At 56.3% G+C, this 17,066-nt stretch overlaps 9 protein-coding genes across 9 annotated transcripts; 5 read left to right on the top strand and 4 right to left on the bottom strand.

Annotated features, from left to right (window-relative positions):
• Positions 1-102: 102 nt before the first annotated feature.
• Positions 103-659, top strand: MKK02DRAFT_14556 (Homeodomain-like protein; the record flags this gene model as incomplete). Its single annotated transcript, XM_053085544.1, has 3 exons — positions 103-234; positions 274-400; positions 448-659. Coding segments are annotated over 3 exons (471 nt in total), but the record flags the coding sequence as incomplete, so codon positions are not given.
• Positions 660-2,053: 1,394 nt separating this feature from the next.
• Positions 2,054-3,030, top strand: MKK02DRAFT_19899 (RTA1 like protein-domain-containing protein; the record flags this gene model as incomplete). The annotated part of the gene is made up of 5 exons (XM_053086169.1): positions 2,054-2,185; positions 2,236-2,451; positions 2,494-2,688; positions 2,734-2,771; positions 2,820-3,030. Coding segments are annotated over 5 exons (792 nt in total), but the record flags the coding sequence as incomplete, so codon positions are not given.
• Positions 3,031-3,239: 209 nt separating this feature from the next.
• Positions 3,240-5,299, bottom strand: MKK02DRAFT_30617 (uncharacterized protein; the record flags this gene model as incomplete). Its single annotated transcript, XM_053088093.1, has 5 exons — positions 3,240-3,877; positions 3,912-4,183; positions 4,225-4,253; positions 4,301-4,693; positions 4,757-5,299. The coding sequence occupies 5 exons, from the start codon at positions 5,297-5,299 to the stop codon at positions 3,240-3,242; spliced, it is 1,875 nt and encodes a 624-aa protein (XP_052942669.1).
• Positions 5,300-5,645: 346 nt separating this feature from the next.
• MKK02DRAFT_20274 (general substrate transporter) lies at positions 5,646-8,005 on the top strand (the record flags this gene model as incomplete). Its single annotated transcript, XM_053086235.1, has 12 exons — positions 5,646-5,848; positions 5,894-6,006; positions 6,057-6,089; positions 6,135-6,275; positions 6,369-6,450; positions 6,494-6,881; positions 6,924-6,983; positions 7,037-7,092; positions 7,216-7,233; positions 7,308-7,655; positions 7,709-7,852; positions 7,903-8,005. 12 exons carry the CDS (start codon positions 5,646-5,648, stop codon positions 8,003-8,005), a joined length of 1,689 nt encoding a protein of 562 aa, XP_052942670.1.
• A 353-nt stretch (positions 8,006-8,358) lies between these two features.
• On the top strand, positions 8,359-9,618 carry MKK02DRAFT_41210 (Oligogalacturonate lyase-domain-containing protein; the record flags this gene model as incomplete). Its single annotated transcript, XM_053091480.1, has 1 exon — positions 8,359-9,618. The coding sequence occupies one exon, from the start codon at positions 8,359-8,361 to the stop codon at positions 9,616-9,618; it is 1,260 nt and encodes a 419-aa protein (XP_052942671.1).
• A 317-nt stretch (positions 9,619-9,935) lies between these two features.
• On the top strand, positions 9,936-10,978 carry MKK02DRAFT_35510 (chaperonin 10-like protein; the record flags this gene model as incomplete). Its single annotated transcript, XM_053089192.1, has 4 exons — positions 9,936-10,050; positions 10,118-10,267; positions 10,313-10,605; positions 10,670-10,978. 4 exons carry the CDS (start codon positions 9,936-9,938, stop codon positions 10,976-10,978), a joined length of 867 nt encoding a protein of 288 aa, XP_052942672.1.
• Positions 10,979-11,403: 425 nt separating this feature from the next.
• Positions 11,404-14,125, bottom strand: MKK02DRAFT_41212 (uncharacterized protein; the record flags this gene model as incomplete). Its single annotated transcript, XM_053091481.1, has 18 exons — positions 11,404-11,439; positions 11,498-11,723; positions 11,769-11,823; positions 11,868-11,922; positions 11,966-12,077; positions 12,129-12,346; positions 12,393-12,515; positions 12,558-12,614; positions 12,666-12,676; positions 12,728-12,802; positions 12,838-12,961; positions 13,009-13,040; positions 13,089-13,161; positions 13,207-13,336; positions 13,388-13,452; positions 13,497-13,613; positions 13,709-13,746; positions 13,792-14,125. 18 exons carry the CDS (start codon positions 14,123-14,125, stop codon positions 11,404-11,406), a joined length of 1,881 nt encoding a protein of 626 aa, XP_052942673.1.
• Positions 14,126-14,537: 412 nt separating this feature from the next.
• MKK02DRAFT_35511 (putative succinyl-CoA synthetase alpha chain, gdp-forming) lies at positions 14,538-15,572 on the bottom strand (the record flags this gene model as incomplete). The annotated part of the gene is made up of 4 exons (XM_053089193.1): positions 14,538-15,001; positions 15,048-15,177; positions 15,223-15,483; positions 15,525-15,572. 4 exons carry the CDS (start codon positions 15,570-15,572, stop codon positions 14,538-14,540), a joined length of 903 nt encoding a protein of 300 aa, XP_052942674.1.
• A 240-nt stretch (positions 15,573-15,812) lies between these two features.
• On the bottom strand, positions 15,813-16,303 carry MKK02DRAFT_8163 (succinyl-CoA synthetase-like protein; the record flags this gene model as incomplete). The annotated part of the gene is made up of 2 exons (XM_053093700.1): positions 15,813-15,932; positions 15,977-16,303. Coding segments are annotated over 2 exons (447 nt in total), but the record flags the coding sequence as incomplete, so codon positions are not given.
• Positions 16,304-17,066: the final 763 nt, after the last annotated feature.

Genomic DNA, 17,066 nt, shown 5'->3' on the forward strand with positions numbered 1-17,066 from the left:
TTCTCTACCCACTACCTAGCGTTCATGGAGACCTCAAGCGCAATGCTACCGGTGCTCTCTGCTTCCAGTCCAGGTGCTGGCCCCTCTGAACCAGCCAAGCGGCGTCTCTGGACCGCCGCAGAAGACGACGCGCTCAAAGAAGCCATCCGGCTATACGGTAGCCGCACAGGTGCAGGCTCGGCCTGGTCCGCGATCAGTCGGCATGTGTCCATACACGGCGGTCGCACAAATAAAGTAGGTCGTTCATACCCATGTGGACACTCGCTGACCAAGAAGGACTGCCGGAAGCGATGGTTCTACACACTTGATCCGGGTCTGAAGAAGGGGCGGTGGACGCAGGACGAGGATGAGGCTTTGCGCAAGGCGTTTCTGGAAGTTGGAGCGCAGTGGAAGGAGATGGGTGAGCAGCAACTAGTCACCGATATGCGACATCCAGCTGAAAATCAGCTTTGCGAGTACCTGGACGTACCGACGAACAGGTCGCGAAGCGGTGGCGAGACGTACTGTCACCCGATCTTGTCCTCGACGCGCCCTGGACGCCCGAGGAGGACGCGCTTCTTTTGCGTCTATTCAAAGAGCATGGACCGAAGTGGACCAAGATATCACACTCCTTTGCGACGCGGAATGGTATTGCCGTTCGGAATCGCTTTAGGCGCTTTCGCAGTATACGGCCAGGTATGTCCAGCATCAGAGCGAGCTGAGCGTCAGATCCTACTCAACCGGATACAACTCCCCTCACTGACGACCCACCGACCGACTCTCCTCTCACCATCGCCTCATCCTCATCCAATCCCTTCTTCCCCCATGAGCTCAATCTTGCTCATTCGCCAAACGAGGATCTCTCTTTGCTGAACAAAATCCTTGGAACGAACCACAGCCTGCGCGATCTCTCGGCCGCCTACGCGCCTCAGTGGATAGATCCATCCGCTCAAGCTCAAGATCCCGAGCCGGATCCCGAGGACTACCAGGATCAGACCTGGTTCGACACGCTGCTCGGTAGTCAGATGGGGACGAGTAGCGGGATGAGCACGGACCACGGGGAGGCGTGTGACCCAGCTATGGGCTTGCCGGAAGGGGGCGACTTCATGACTGGCTGGCTCAGCAACGTCAATCCTATCGACTGGAGGGGTTTCGGGCAGCTCGGCCAGCCAAGCTTGGACCTGCCATCTCACGCGGCGGTGTCAGACTCGAGCGGGACAACCGGATCGGTCCCGGATGACTCGGCGGCGATACAGAATGTGTGGGGACTACTTGTCGCACTCGAGAGTGGGAAGGAGAGTGTTCACGTATCAGCGGGACTTATACGGCAGCTTCTCGCGGATGCGGCACAGAGGTAGAGCGGAGACAGCGGCGTTGGGGCTTTCAAAGGATGAGGGGGTGTATGTAGTTGTATTTTGGGTGATGTGGTACGGTTTGACAGATGATGCAGTTTGTTCGCTTTCGCTCCGGAACGAGATGCTGCGCGGAGAGGTCTTAGCTGCGCTCACTGACTATCTTCCCCCACTGATCAGCTCGCCAACGCCCGCAGATGCCCACCTGCATGGCCGTGCGCACGTACAAATCCCAGCATTCCTTAAACCAGATCCCGGCGGCGGCGCCGGAACTTACTTACGTTACCCCTCATCTGCGTCCGCAGGTCACCGTCGGAGTCCGCTTTTCCTGCGTTATGCCCGCTTCGGACCTGTGCTTGTCACAGCGTACATATACTGCACCTCGCCCAACATGATGTCTTCAGAATCACTCCAATCAGGCTACGAAGTCAACCCATTTATCCACATCAGAGGCTCAACATGTCACAAGAATACGGCGATGACATCTCAAACTCGATGTACGTTTCACTCCGTTTGCCTGTTTGGCATTCTGCTGTGGTCACTTGCTGATATGCTATAGCGCTTTGTACGATCCTAATGGCCCGGCCGCCATTGTCTTCTTCCTCATCTACCTTGTCGTCGCAGCAGGATTATGGTACCGCGAGTTCTAGGTCTCCTCCGGCGTGGCCAATCGTTGTCATGCTGCCCATGACGAGAACACAAGCTGATGGCTCTTAGGACACTTCAAGACTCATCCTAGAGCCAAGTATATGAGACCGGTCAGGTGGGGCGCGACCATCATGGCCTTCGGATACCTGTGCCGATTCTCTCGGAGAACCGGGATCAATGCCTGGTCCTGGCTCTTTGAGACCTTCGTGAGCATCACCAGAGTGCATGAGTCAAGCCTGAGTACTGGCTGAAATAGCAGTTCCTCCTCCTGTCGCCGTGCGCGTTTCTCGCCCAAGTATATGTTCTACTCCCCCATTTGGCCGAGGCACTCGAAGCGGAAGACTGCCTTCCCATCGGCGGTCGCGCGCTCAAGTGGATCTTCATCTCCGCGGACATCATTACGGTACTCGCGCAGCTCGCAGGAACGGCGCTCACGATCACGTTCGGCGATCTCGTAGAGATAGGGAAATGGGTGGGTCATCCCTTGCCCTGTACCGACACCGCTGACTATCAGGTCGTCACTGGCGGTCTCTGGGTCCAGCTCGTCTTTTTCCTGACTTTCATGGTCATCTTTAGCATCTTTGCTTCTCGGCTGCGGAAACGCCATCTCGATCAGGGAGGAATAGGGGCGGACGTGGGTGGACACAAGTGGATCGACCGGTGCACGAGCTTGATATACGTCATGTTTGAGGCGTGCTTGTGCCTTTTCGTGAGTTGCCCCATCACTCAGTCAAGCTGGAGCTTATAAACCGAGGTACGGTCGATCTATCGTGTCGCAGAGTACACCTCTGGGTAAGTGGCCATCGTCAAAGTCTCCTTCCCAAGCTGATTCGTCCACAGCGCGAAATCAGCCCTCGGTCTGAGCGAGACTGCCTTCTACATCCTGGACGCCCTGATGATGCTTCTCCTCATCATTGGCTTTTGTGTCGTCTGGGCGCCCAGGTGTCTCGAGGGCAAGATACTACCATCCGCCGTCGATCGATGGTCCAGACCGGGCGGCACGGTGGAGATGGACAAGGTACGACGACAGCCAGGGACCAACAACGCCTGAGCGCCATTATCAGTAGATACCAGCGAAGTATACACATGCATGTCTATAGATGAGTCTGGCTTGCTCCACTCCCTCTTAGTCCTTTGACATCCACCGCGTACTGAACAGTCGATCTTGGTATGGGTATGAATGAGCGAGCTGTGACCGGCATCATTAGCGCATAGGTCAGTGAAACACGAGATCCACCGATACCTAGAATGACATGTGCGTCAGATATCCCCCACTTCCGACTCCGCCAACCTCAGACCCATATCATCCCCATCGAAAGCCATCCCCCATCCGACCAATGACCCTGAATATAGGTCAAAGTCAAACAATCTCTCCCACTCTTGCCAATCCGACCCACCAAACTCATGCTGCGCCTGGAGATCCCGAAGTCCTTCGCCCCACTCTCGAGGCGGCGCCTCCCCATCGATCATGGCCACAAGGGGGACGTACTGACGGTGTGCCTGAATGAGAGCGGACCGTATGCGCGAGAGACGTCCCGGATCTATGATCTCCCCGTCCGTCGAGTCTTGACCCGTTCCCCCGGGAGGAGGAGTAGCCTCCTTGAGTTTGCGGGACTGTACGACAGCCTTGTAAGCCAGCAGGACGAGCATGAATGTGAAGGCCGGTAAGACGCGAAGTAAGGGAGACGGCGAGGATGATGGCGAAGCCGCAAGGTGGTCGAGCAGGGAATTGATGGCCGAGACTGACGAGGTGAGAATACGACTGGCAAATAGTCGAGTGAACTGGGTAGTGGTATCCGGGCCGAGAGGGCTGGAGAGGTTGTGCCAGTCTGACAGGCGAAGGTAGAATATGATGTTGATGAGGTGATGGGTGACGATGAGGTGATGCTTTGACGAGCCTGGACGTCAGCTGTGAATATTGTGAGGACGCACCTAGCAGCGGATTATTCATCACCCGGCCCTCCCATGTTACCGCCCTCTCGGTGTATGTGTTGACTGCTTGGATCAGGTCGAGTGCGTGCGACGGATCGTAGATTCGTGATGTGCACATCAGTCGAAAAGGGACGGATACGAGCTCGAACAGTCCCAGTAAATCGTTCTCGAGAAAGAGATAGGCGAACATAGGGTCTTGCAGGGCGTATGCTTGTGTCGGTATAGGGGTAACCGGCGATGAGTGGAGAAAAGGCGAGTTGAGCAGTTCCACCCTAAATCTATCAGCTTGCCACCTGACGCTTCTCTGACTCACCATCTGACGCGATGGATGATCGCATACCACTACATTGTCAGCTTGGTAGGTAGACCAGACCGAGAGATGAGCTCACCAGCTTCATGCCTTCGATATCTCTCTTCAGCCAGTCTCGCTCCCAATCCTCCGGCGCTTCCCTTAGGACTCGCTCCTCTGCCTGTTCCAGCCCAACAACCCTCGCCATATCCATAGCCCGGCTAGCAGCTCCAAAATGGTCCGGTGACACGTAAGTCCGCCCACTGTGGGGGAGCGACGGCGTAAGGGAGAGGATGAAGAGGCCGAGTACGATCTGACGGGTTGGGCGGACAACAGGGAGGCGATCTAAGCTGTCGCGTAGGAGACGGAATAGGTGATCGTATCCCGGCTGAGCCATGGATCTGCCGTTCGCCTGATATACCAGGATGCAGGTGCGGAGGAAGGGTTCGTACGGCTGGAGCGTGTGGAGAAGCGAGCTCAGAGGGATGATGTGCTGTATGTCGGCAACGAAACTTCTTCATCAGCCTATCTCTGGCTGATAACAATGAATTGGAACTTGCCTGCTGTAGACGGCCTCCCATAAAGCCGCCGTTATGATCCCCGCCGACACCGGATCTGCCAGGTTGTTTCCGCGGTTCAGTATCAGAGCGCGGTTGGCCGTTGCACTAGCAGCATGATGGGTGCTCTGACCGGTGGATGACACCTCCGGGAGATCCTCGGTGAGGGATGGCCCTGGCCGCCCAAAGCCTCCAGATTGGGCCAGCAGGCCCCCTAGCATCGCCTCTATCCGCCTCGTCCGACCCTGGATCTCTGCCAGCGCACTGCCTCGATCTGCAGGACCCCCCTCCGATCCTTCTGCTTCTGTCCCAAAATCATCAAACACCTCTCCGCTTCCCCCATTCCCCGACGCCTTTCCAGCTCGGGAGCACTTGGTGTTTAGCGTGCGACACCGATGGCACCCGTTGGCCGTGACCATCTCGCATCTGGATTTGCGCTTTTGGCAGGCATCGCACGATGTCGAGAGCTTCTTGCGCTTAGCTGGGTTGCCTGAGTGGGATGGAGATGGTGCGCGCGAGGCAGGCAAGCTGGGCGGGGACATGCTGAGTCTTGATGCAGAGTGAGATAAGATTAGAGTGACCGATAAGAGCTTGCGCTGTGCAGCTGAGGAAAGTTCCGCCACACTCGGCGTAAGCCGAAAGCCGAAGGAATATCTTTGGTCCGATGAGATTACGGCAACTGATATTGGCGAGGCTCGGTATAGCTGTGTCCAATTGTGCCGACCATCTCTACCTTCGTGTCGCTGCTCCGGGTCCGCTCCGGGTCGTAGCATCCAAGACGGCACTCCGTGGAGTATAAGGATGGGCCAAGGTCGCCGCCATGATCTAACACCCCTCACTTCTGCCTTCACGATGGCTGTACTAACCGAGAAAGAACTTCACCCCGCCATGGCTCAACCCCTCGACTCACCTGGGGTAGGGTTGGACGAGAAGCACGATGTAGACATGGTCGAGAAGGTGGATCCGGATGCGCTGCCTCAGGATACTATCATGATGTCTCCGTTTGAAGACATGGGGATCCGCAAGACCTGGTCGGTGTTTCGGAAATGCGCCGCGGTCTGCCTCTTTGCCACCGTCTCTGCGGCTGCCGAGTGAGTCTATCAAGTCGTCCAACATGGCTTCTGCTGACAAGACAGCGGCTACCAGATCGCACTCACTGGCTCAATCATCGCATTCCGTGGATTCGTTCTACAATACGGTGAAGGTGTGAACGCGGCGGGGGATGTCATCCTCAGGGCCGACCACATCGGTGAGAGATCTACCCGACCACTTTGAAGGTAGCATGAGCTGATGAAATAGCTGCGTGGGGTGGTATACAGTCCGCTGGACAGGGTCAGTGATTTGACCACGGAACCGGAACCTAGCGCTGACTATCAGGCTTTGCCATGTTGTCTCAGCACTTCATCGCCGACCGCTATGGTCGCAAGGCCAGCTTCTACCTCTTATGGTGCACTCTCCTCATCGCTGTATGCTTGCAGTCGTTCGGTACCAATTGGAAAACATGGCTGGTGGCTAAGCGTGCGTTTGATAACCATAGTTTTGAAATCCCCTAGGACCTTGATCTTGAGGTCCCTGCTCGTACCAAGTCCCAGGGTCAAGCTGACACCTCAGTGTTCAGCGGCTATGGTGTCGGCAGTGTGCAATTCTTGACTGGAATGTACATCGCTGAGCTATGCCCTGCTCGAATCCGAGGGTGAGTAATTACGATACCCAATATGGCTTGAGCTCACGACCAGTTTCCTCCTCATTGGCTACTCCTTCTTCTACGGTCTGGGCCAGCTCTGCGCCTCGATCGCGCTCAAAGTCGCCTCCGATCGAGATCCTCTCAACTTCAAGGTGCCCATCTACACCGAATTTGCCATGATCGGTATCATGGCCATCGTCTACGCCATCATCCCAGAATCCCCATACTGGTGTGCTGCACGAGGCAAGCACGAGGAGGGCGTCAAAGTGATCCGCTTCCTCAACGGCGGGATCGAGGGATACGACGTCGAGTATCACTACGACATCATCAAGCGGTCGGTCGAAAAGGAGACGGCGTACCAGAAGCAAATGTTCGGGGAGGGCAAGGGGTTCTTGCAGGAGCTGGCGAACGTCAAGGAGGTCTTGACTGGTGTCAACGGAGTGAGTACTGCAGCTGGGGATCCGGATAGAGCTGACGAGCAGTTCCGTACTCTTATTGCGTTTTGGCCGGCATTTTTGCAGCAGTTGGCCGGTCTTGCTGTGGTATGTTACACCTCATCCATCACAGATCTTTTCCTAGCCAGCTGACCCGCTAGCTCTCCAGCTACTCCTCTTACTTCGCTCAAATAGCATCCTTCGCAGATCCATTTCTGTGAGTCCGGAAGACAGAGGACGCGTTTCAAGCCGCAACTTGATCGGATTTGGCGAATTTGGTCGAAGTTGCGGCTTGAAACGCGCGTAGAGAGACGATCATCGGGCTCGGCTGATTTTACAGGTTCTCCCTCCTTCTTGCGTGAGTCGGATACTCTATCATTTCCCTTCACCTGTTTGATCGTGCATGAGCGCATGAGCAGGGCTAAGTAACAGCCTGGTAGCGCTCGCCTGTACGGTGATCGAAGCGTCCCTTATCGACATTATCGGGCGTCGCAACCTCTTCTTGGGCGGTGCCATCGGCTGCTGGACCATGTGCTTCGTCGTCGGTTGCATGTCCCTGCCGGTCAACCGATCCAGCGCTATCAATTCCCTTACCCTCTTCTTCTCACTCATGTGGCGTATCGGTTCCACTCTGCTCGGTAACCTCGGTTGGTCGTATGTCGCCGAGACGGGATCGAGTAGGCTTCGAGCAAAGACGGGAGGTATTGCTGCGGCTGGCGGGGTGTGCATGGGCTTGATCTTCAACACAACGGTGCCTTATATGCTAAACCCCATCGGAGCGTGAGTCGTATATATCGTCAAAGCTCAGTGAGGAATCTAAGCTGACGAGCCAGTAACTGGGGTCTCAAGACCGCCTTCTTCTTCAGCGGTATCTCTGCACCTCTCGTAGTCGCCTCCTTCTTCCTCATTCCCGATACATCGCGCCGAACTCCAGCCGAGCTCGATGAGATGTTCAGAAAGAAGGTCCGGCCCTGGCGGTGAGTCTCCCTTTGTCCCCCGGCGTATGGCACTAAGCTGATATCCCCAGGTTCAGGTCATACGTCACGGACGCAAAGAAGGCGCTCGAGGCTGAAAAGGCTCGGACTGGTGAGACAGAGCCTGCGAGGATCCAGGATTCGGAGCGGTCGTAGGGGGTCTTGGCCATTGGTCACTGAAGGGGTCAAATGAAACGGAGGTATATTGTGTTGGGGGTTGTTGATGCATCATTCTCTGTACTTTAGCCTCTCCCTAAGGCATTGCACTGGAAGGCATGAAGCTATGTTTGTTACAGCTCACCACCAACGAGCAGCAAGAGGCAGGTGAAACAGGCCAAATTGCCCCTTCGGGCAGTTTCGACACATCCACCGGACCCGGCCCGGAGGCCCGGACCTGGTCGGTCTCGGTGTGATCATGCTCCGTCAGCTCTCTCATATATCAGCCTGTACACTCACCTCGCACAGCAAGGGATGCTGCTCGATCTACGCTCTCCTGCCAGTCTACTGCCATGTTCCCTGCAGCCTGGACCGACAAGTCCACTGGACACCGCATCCGCCGCCTATCGACCGAGCCCGGCACGTCTACTCTCTACTTCAACTACTCCTCCTTCACTCCATCCGGTGACTATCTCATCGTCTCCACCCCTACCTGTATCTCAAAGACCTCTCTTTCTACATTCGAGACCACTCCCATCATATCCATCTCGACACCGTTCAAGCTCCTCTTCACCGGCCGGAAGACCCGCACGGCATACTACTCGCTGCAGGCGCACGCGACGCAGGGGTACACTGCCAAGACTATTTGCGCGGTCGACATTGATACGGGCGTATCCAGGGTGGTGTGTGAGGTGGAGAAGGGAAATATCCAGGCGCTGAATGCGGACGAGACTCTGCTCGCTGGGGTAGATATCGATCTGCCCCCGGACCACCCTCGGATCGCCAACCTGCAGATCTCGCAGCCGCGGGATCCGCGCTTTGATCAGGTGGACTTTCGGGCGAAGTGGCCAGATGGGACGGATATGTGCTATGCGGATGCCAAGGAGGTGGGGCTGGACGAAAGGCTGGAGGCGGGGATCCACATGAAGCTATTCGTGGTGGATACGGCGACGGGGATCAGGCGGGACGTCTACTCGTCGACGGACTGGCTCAACCACCTCCTCTTCTCACCCACGGACCCGCACGCCCTGATGTTCTGCCACGAGGGGCCATGGCACAAGGTGGATCGGATGTGGGTACTGCGCCTGGACCAACATCCGCCCGCCCCGGTCAAGGTGCACGAGAGGGAGATGAACATGGAGATAGCGGGGCACGAATGGTGGTCGCATGACGGGCGGACAATCTACTACGACCTCCAGACTCCTCGCGGACTCGTCTTTTGGCTCGCATCGTACAATATCATCACGGGCGAGCGGAGGCGGTATCACCTCAAGCCCGAAGAATGGTCCGTCCACTTCAACTCTAGTCCCACGGCCGACCTCTTTTGCGGGGACGGATCGGACGATACCATGGTCTCCCATACCAAAGGCGCAACGTGGCTGTACCTCTTCACGCCGCGTGCGGTGCCAGACGTGGCGGGGATCAAGGCGAAGAATGCGGATCAGCTGGTCAAGGCGGGGTATCTGGAGAGTAGGCGTTTGGTGGATCTGGCGGGGCAGGACTATCGGTATGAGCCGAACGCGATGTTCTCGCCGAATGGGAAGTGGGTGATCTACCGGTCGAACATGGGTGGGGAGAGGCATGTGTACGCGGTAGAGGTGGAGAAGAGATGATGAGGCTGTCGAGGTGGAGTGGGGAAGGTGGGGGAGCGGTCTTGGCGGGGGCAGTGCGGGCGGTGGGCGGGAGGACATGGACAGCTGTCTTTGTAGCATATTAATTGAAGATTTGTGGATGAGTAGACAGCAATGCAAGCCAGACCCTCTCTACGCTTTGTGCCATCAGTCGCTGCCATGGTCTCTGGGTCTCTCGAGGCATATGGGGATGGCTCCTGGCGCCCGGCTCCCGGCACAAGCCGGAACGACATCCCGCTCCCCCTAACGTACCGCTTCTTGCGCTTTCTCCTTCTACCTCTATCATCAGCATCTTCACAATGAAGGGCGTAGTCATCCAGGGCGTGAGAGACGTGGCGGTCCATGATGTGCCCATGCCGACGATCAAGGCAGATACGGATGTCATCCTCAAGACGCGCCTGTCTGGACTGTGCGGTAAGTCCTCGCGGCCTCACTACCATCTTCACACATGACCTACTCTGGGCAGAGGCTGACAATACAGGCTCTGACCTGCATAGCTATCGTCAGACCGATCCAGGAGTGGGCTTCACAATAGGACATGAAGTCGTCAGCGAGGTGTATGAGGTCGGATCGGCGGTCAAGAAGTTCAAGGTGGGGGATATCGTCGCTTCCCCTTTCGCTTCCAACTGCGGTATGTCCTGATTCATCCTGCATTTTGGTCAAGCTGATCTCTCAGGTGACTGCTGGTACTGCTCAAAGGGCTACACCGCCCGCTGCGCACAGGCTCAACCTTTCGGTAGCCCCGCCCTCAACGGCGCCCAGGCCGAGTACGTCCGTCAACCCCTGGCCGATGCTGCTCTCTTCACCATCCCTCCGGGAGTGCCTGAGCATCTTATGCTGCTCCTTTGCGACATTCTTCCGACTGGTTACAGCTGTGCATATCATGGAAGGCGACTACTGGATGAGGATGACGACCGGGAGATGACGAGCCCAATGGATGGGGTAGCGGTAGTCATCGGCTGCGGACCAGTGAGTACCTGTCTTCCCCTCTGGCCAGGCGCTCTGTAGGGTGTAGTGAATACTGACTATGCAGGTCGGTCTTTGCTGCATCTCCTCCGCCAAGCTCATGTTCAAGACCGTCTACGCCACCGACCCCTCCCCCGCCAGGCGCGCTCTCGCTGAGAAACACGGCGCAATCGCTCTCCCCCTCGATGAGCTCCACCCGGCCATCCTTCAAGCGACAGACGGAAGAGGCGCCGACGCTGCGCTTGAGCTGGTAGGGAACGAGGCGGCACTGAAGACCAGCATGGACTTGGTCCGGCCGTTTGGCGCAGTCAGCTCAATCGGGATGCACATCAAGCCCTTGACGCTGTCAGGAGAGTACCTGTACAGCAAGAAGTGAGTCAACTTCTAGTGCGAGCAGAGGAGATGCTGACAGACAGTGTCAAGCTCCAATTCGGAAGATGCTCTGTACGCCGGTTCTTCCCTGGTGCGCTCAAGGTGCTCGAGGCGAATCGCGAGCTGTTTGAGAGTTTCATCGAGTACCGAGTCAGGTTCGACCAGGCTCCCGAGGTGAGCTCAATGACCCTTGAGCAAGCATATGAAGCTGACTATCCAGTACTACGCGCTGTTTGATCAGGGCAAGATCAATAAGACTGTCTTTGTCGCGGACGATCTGCCGCTGGATCATCAATAGCTCATTTGGCGCGTGAGCGTTCGATCCGAGCAGCTCGACGCCAGGCTAGCTTGAAGTACAGTACTAGTAAAGATACACCGGTACAACAAGCTCCGCGAATGAGACCTCTGACAACACTGATCCCATCTGAATCACCCAACGAGAAGAACGTAGCTGACAACGACATCCTGCGCCCATCAGCCCAGCTCTGACAATCTAAAGGAAGAGCGATGATCTCGCACTCACATTGACATCCTTCACCGGCGTCAGATGCAGCAGACCCCTGGCGAACGGCTTGCCCGCCTCTGTCAATTCCACCTGCTCGTCGTCATTCCGCTTTTTGCGCTTGTGACTATACGACGCTAGACCGGTAAAGAAGGAGTGTGGCAGTGATTCGTTTATAGACTTGGCAACGATCTGGCGGGTGACGGCGATTTCGGCTGCTGAAGAGCTTGCGAGCAGGTTCAGAACGCTGAAGGTCAGCTGATTTCCCAATGGGCGTCATCCGGAGACTCACTCGGTCCCGATGAGTGGGGAGGCGTTGCGGTCTTTGGGTGTCTTGACAGGATAGCCTTAACGTCAGCTTGAAATCGACACTAAGCTAGTATCGACTTACCCAGGAAAGCAAGTAAGGCGGGGGTGATATGAGTGATGCGCCGATCACGGGCTCGCTGAGCTGTCAGCTAAGGACTAACTTGCACTGATGGTATTCACGAAGACGATGATCTTGGAGTACACTGAAGCAAAGTTGGCCATGTGTTCCTTTACTGACGCTTCGACGTCCTGGACGATCGGTGTACCGGCCGATGACAGGGCACTATCGGTCCTTGTTTATATCAGCTTGGAACGCATCCGGTGTGTGATTTGCAAAACTCACGATTCGCTCTTAAAGATGCTACCGCCACTCGGCCTCCGAACCATGAAGTCTTTGTACCAGCGATGCGGCTTTCCCGCGTCCTCTAGCTCCTCACTAAAGTGTGATGACACAGTCTCATGCGACGGTAGCCCGCTTGACGATTTCATTCTTGACCCGTTCAGCGAGCTTGCGGGGGTAGATGGTTCCGAGATCGCTTGAGGATTAGGCTGTCCCTTGGCCTGATTCGTTAGTGTGATCTAAACGTCCGGAAGGGATTATACTCACGGCCAGTAAGACGGCCTCGCTAAACTCGATTTTGACCGTCCTCGGGTCTGTCCGCCGCTGGACCTTCTCCGCCATCCCGGTCAGGGCGTCGAACGTCTTCTTTGAGGTGAGTGCGCGAGTGACCTGCTTGTCAGCTATATCACTCGAGCAAAGCGGGATACCTACATTGATCTGTGCGCCTAAGTAAAAGTCGATCTTGCCCTTTGCATTACGCAGTGGGATCTGCTGGTCAGCTGCAATCTAATCGAAGGCAATGTGGGCATAGATACAAACCATTGTCAGGACTGGGTGTCAGCAAGATTACTATCTTCACGAGATGCGATGAGTGCACATACGGTTCCAGAAGGGCTTGCCAGTACGAGTGTAATTGAGCAACAATGAGGTATGTTCTTTACCCTCTCGCAGAGCATCTGAGGATCAGCTCGGGACACAGAAATGTACTCACATCTTAACACTCGCACAGCATCGGGATCTGTTCCGGGCCCTTGAAGGAACCGACAGTTGCGCCCTACCAAGCGATTTCTGGGGTACTCTGAAAGCTCGCAGAAGCCATCAGAGACGTAAACGAGCTGTATGGTCAGCGTTTATAGCTTACACTATAGACACATGCACTCACAGGTGTATCATATTGTCGCGGGTCAGCGAGACCTATCCGTCAGTCTCTGACCAATAAAGCTGAACAGAGAGCGGACGTACAGTATATCTCGCCCAGATCTCCACGGCCTACCGTATCTGTAAACGATCCCAAGCATGCGCTTGCTTGCTCAGTCTGCTTGTCAGCAACGTACGGCTCGCGGCCACAGCGAACACTCACAATCTTGCCCGATATGAAACGCTTAAACTCCCTTGCGTATAGTCTGTCTAGGACTTCGTCCTCCGCGGAGCTCATGGCGAGGACAGCTGATTGCAATGCAGGAAGACACTGCGCTGGACTTGTCGAAAAGCTTTCCGTCAGCCTTTACACTGGCAGGGAGGAGCAGAGAAGGCGAGCTCACTTGCGGAATGAGGCGTTCCCGGCCAGGTCTGAAAAGTAGGTGGTGTGCAGTCCTTGACTGATAGCCTGAAAGTTAGAAGTGCCCGACACTCCCCATGCTGGGAGCTCACCTTGACTTCCTGCATGAGAACCGCTTGAGAGCGGACGTCCTTGTAATACTGTAAGAGCTCCGTCGATCCGGGCTGCCCTTCCTCCCGAAGCCATTCCGCGAACCGTACCATACCCATCTAACTAGTCAGCCTCGCCTCGATGTTGGGAATAGGAGACCTGCCGGTGCATCTAGAAGTTCGCGCAGCCTATCCCGTGTCACGAGGTCAAGCACCTCCTGGTCCTTCTTTGGCTCGACCACGGATATCGGTTCTGCTCTATCAGCTCAACCTCTTCCCTGGTAGAAGCTTAACTTACCACTAGTCCGCTGCTCTCCGTCTCTCGAGTTGAGATCTGGAAAATGTGGAATGACGAGATCCTCCCATGGCGCCGACTTTGCACTCTCGTTCGCACCCCACGATTTGAATGTCGAGCCTTGCAGCCAGTCAGGACTGGTCGTTGAGATCGCGTCGCCGATACTAATCTCGAGCGGTTTGAGCTTAGGTATCGATCCCAGAGGTCTACGAGGCCAGTCTAGCGCGTCGAGCAGGTTCCATGCCTGCGTCTCGGCGTCTGCAGGATGAGTGGACGAGGCTGGCGGCATACTCTTCGGGCCGAGGGACGCGTGGGAAGCAGGCGCAAGCGAGATCATTTGAGCGATACACGAGGATGATGAAGCTCGGGATCGTGATTATTGAGACCCGCCAAGCTGATAAGGTGGCTTCGGGCAGTGAGACAGCTGAGTGAGAATAGGAAAGAGGTCAATGGGGAGCCGAGGTGCATGTTGTCCTTGATTGATTCGCAGAGAGAGGGGAGTGATCGTCAGGCACCGGTGGAAAAAGCTGAAACCGGAAAGAGAACGTCATTAAACCGAATCCGGCCGGATTTACGTCATGGATCTCAAGCCATTTCCGGGTGATCGTAGAGGTGGCGCGAGGGGCGATTACAGCTGGCGATACCATGTCTGCATAGGGCTGCATGCACACTGTGTCCAGTCTTCACCACGCCGACGAGAAGGTAGGAATGGCCAAAGAGACATACAATGACCCAGGAGCAATAGAAAGTCATGCTGCGCCGACACGCTTCGCCTCCTCCATGAGGACCCCACCCACCTCCCCAAGGGTCTCGACCACCCTGATCCCCGCATCTGCCCAGCACTGCTTCTTACTCCTCGCTGTCTCTGTCTCATCCCACCACACCGCCCCTGCGTGACCATACATCAACCCCCTCTCCGTATTGAGACCCGCTACGAAACCGACGACCGGCTTGGCCTGTTCGCCTGACGCCAGTGAGGCGAGATACTTCTTATACACCTCCGCCACCTCCTCCTCCATCTGACCACCGACCTCGCCTATCACGCAGATGACCTTGGAGTGCGGGTCGGCGAGCATGAGCGAGAGGGCCTCGTGTGTGCGGGTACCGGGGAAGGGGTCACCGCCGAGACCGAACACGATCGATTGGCCGAGGCCGAGGGCGGTTGTTTGGGCGGCGAGCTCGTAAGAGATGGTACCGGACCGAGATGCGAGACCTGCTCATTAGCTTGACCTGGGGAGGATGGGGGGCGTAGAACCTACCGACGCATCCAGGCGAGTGGACCGCTAATGGTTGGATGCCCAGCTTGACCTTGGCGTGCGGGATGATCATACCGGGACAGTTGGCGCCGATAAGCCTAGACTTGCCCTGGCTGCGCAGAACAGACTGAATCTGACTAATCAGCCCTAGCATCCACCTCAAGACGGACAGATTTACCCGCAGCTGATCCTGGGTCGGTACACCTTCCGCATACGCCACAATCAGCGGCACTTCCGCCTCGATACACTCGATTACAGCGTCAGCCGCGAGCTTGGCAGGTACGAACACCGAGACGACATCTGGCTTGAGCTCTGATTGGGCCTCGCGGAGGGAAGGGAAGACCGGTTTGCCGAGGAAGGTCTGGCCCGACTTGTTGGGTGAGGTGGCGCCGAGTATGTTTGTACCGAACTTTTGGGCGATGGAGTTGTGGAATTGAGACTGCGGATCAGCCCCGCCATAGGCACGCTAGTGGTACTCACAGCTTTGCCAGTGCCCATAATCAGCACCTTAGCCCCCTCTTTCACCATGATGTTCCCCGCCGTTCTCTCATATTGTCCGTCTTGGCTGAAGACGACTGGAGAAAGCGTAGCAAGCGGCTGAGAAGCGGTAGTTGTTGTCAGGGCAGCTAGTATGGAGGATTTTGAAGCGAGGCGGGTAGCTTCGGTCGCGGCAGCCTTGAGATCGGGGATGAATTGGATGTTGTCGAGATCTGTTGCACCGTTGATCTGGATGTCAGATCTACCCGTGTGATCGTGTGTAGGTCGACTTACGATCTCCCTCGCTTCATTCTCACCTGTCCCTCTCAACCGGATGACGAATGGTGGAGTCGCCTTGCCCGCCTCTTTCCGTTCCCTCAGAAAACGCACAATACCGTCCGCAATCAGTTCCTGCGCCATCAGCTACTGCTCTCGGAGCTTCGATCTCGACTCACTGTTTTGGTCAACCCGCCGAAAGTATTCACAAACACCACCTCCACATCCGGATCATTCATGAGCACATCCAGCGCTGCCCGGACATTCGCCTCGGTCGCTCCGCCTCCTCCGTCCAGAAAGTTGGTCGGCTTCCCGCCCACCACAGCCAGAACGTCCATCGTGGACATGGCTGATCCCGCGCCGTAGCCGTAGCATCCGATGTTGCCTCCCCGCCGAGATTTGTGGTAGAACAAGCCAGCTTTGGCCGCTTGAGCTTCAAGAGGATGTGTTTCTGAGCTATCGACCAGCTCGGCCAGATTGGGATGACGATGTGTCGCAAATGGGTCGGCTAGACCAGACACCTCTTCCCTACATTGTCAGCTCAAGCACGCTGTAGCCAGGCTGAAACGTACAAGGTAACAACACCGTCGCTGTACCCCAGCTTTCCCTTCAGTCGGAGCAGATCATTCGTCCGCCATGTCTCCCACAGTCCCTGCAGCACCTCGGCCCCATGCTTGGAGCCCTCCATACCGAGCTCCTGTAGCCGCGCCTCCACGTCGAGCGGTAATGTGGTCGATCCGATATCCAGATCCAGCTCGAGGGCGGCTCCATCATTGCGCCTGACGTCAAGATGAGGCTTGTTACTCTGGCGTGAGGGGTAGATGTGAGCTGTAAAGGCAGAGTCGTCCGTTGGGGAGGATCCTGTTGCTGCGACCGCGATGTCCTGATGGTCAGACTTCGCCCTTGCCGATCTGAATAGGTGGACTTGCCTTGACCTTTCTGATCAGATCTGACACAGCTGCTGGCTGCAGATGATACTGCCTTCGGGCCAGCTGGCCAGCTCTGCGAGATATAACTGGTCTCATCACGTGTTGGTGGAGAGAAGGGCGGATGACCCTCCTCGACCTGCCCGGCTACTTATAGAACAGGCAACAACAGGTCTCGGCTTTCTGCGATCCGGCCTTCGTCAGTCGGCAAATCGCGGAAGAGTCCGACCGATGGATGGGAAGTGGACTTGATTCTTTCGGACTAGCAGGACTCTAGGATCGCACAGGTCTGCTGCAGCTCACCACATGCATATCGCAGGACACGATGGAGACAGACGATTGA

This window comes from Dioszegia hungarica (assembly GCF_025882075.1).
Source record: "Dioszegia hungarica strain PDD-24b-2 chromosome Unknown MKK02contig_25, whole genome shotgun sequence".
In the NCBI taxonomy this organism is placed as follows: domain Eukaryota; kingdom Fungi; phylum Basidiomycota; class Tremellomycetes; order Tremellales; family Bulleribasidiaceae; genus Dioszegia; species Dioszegia hungarica.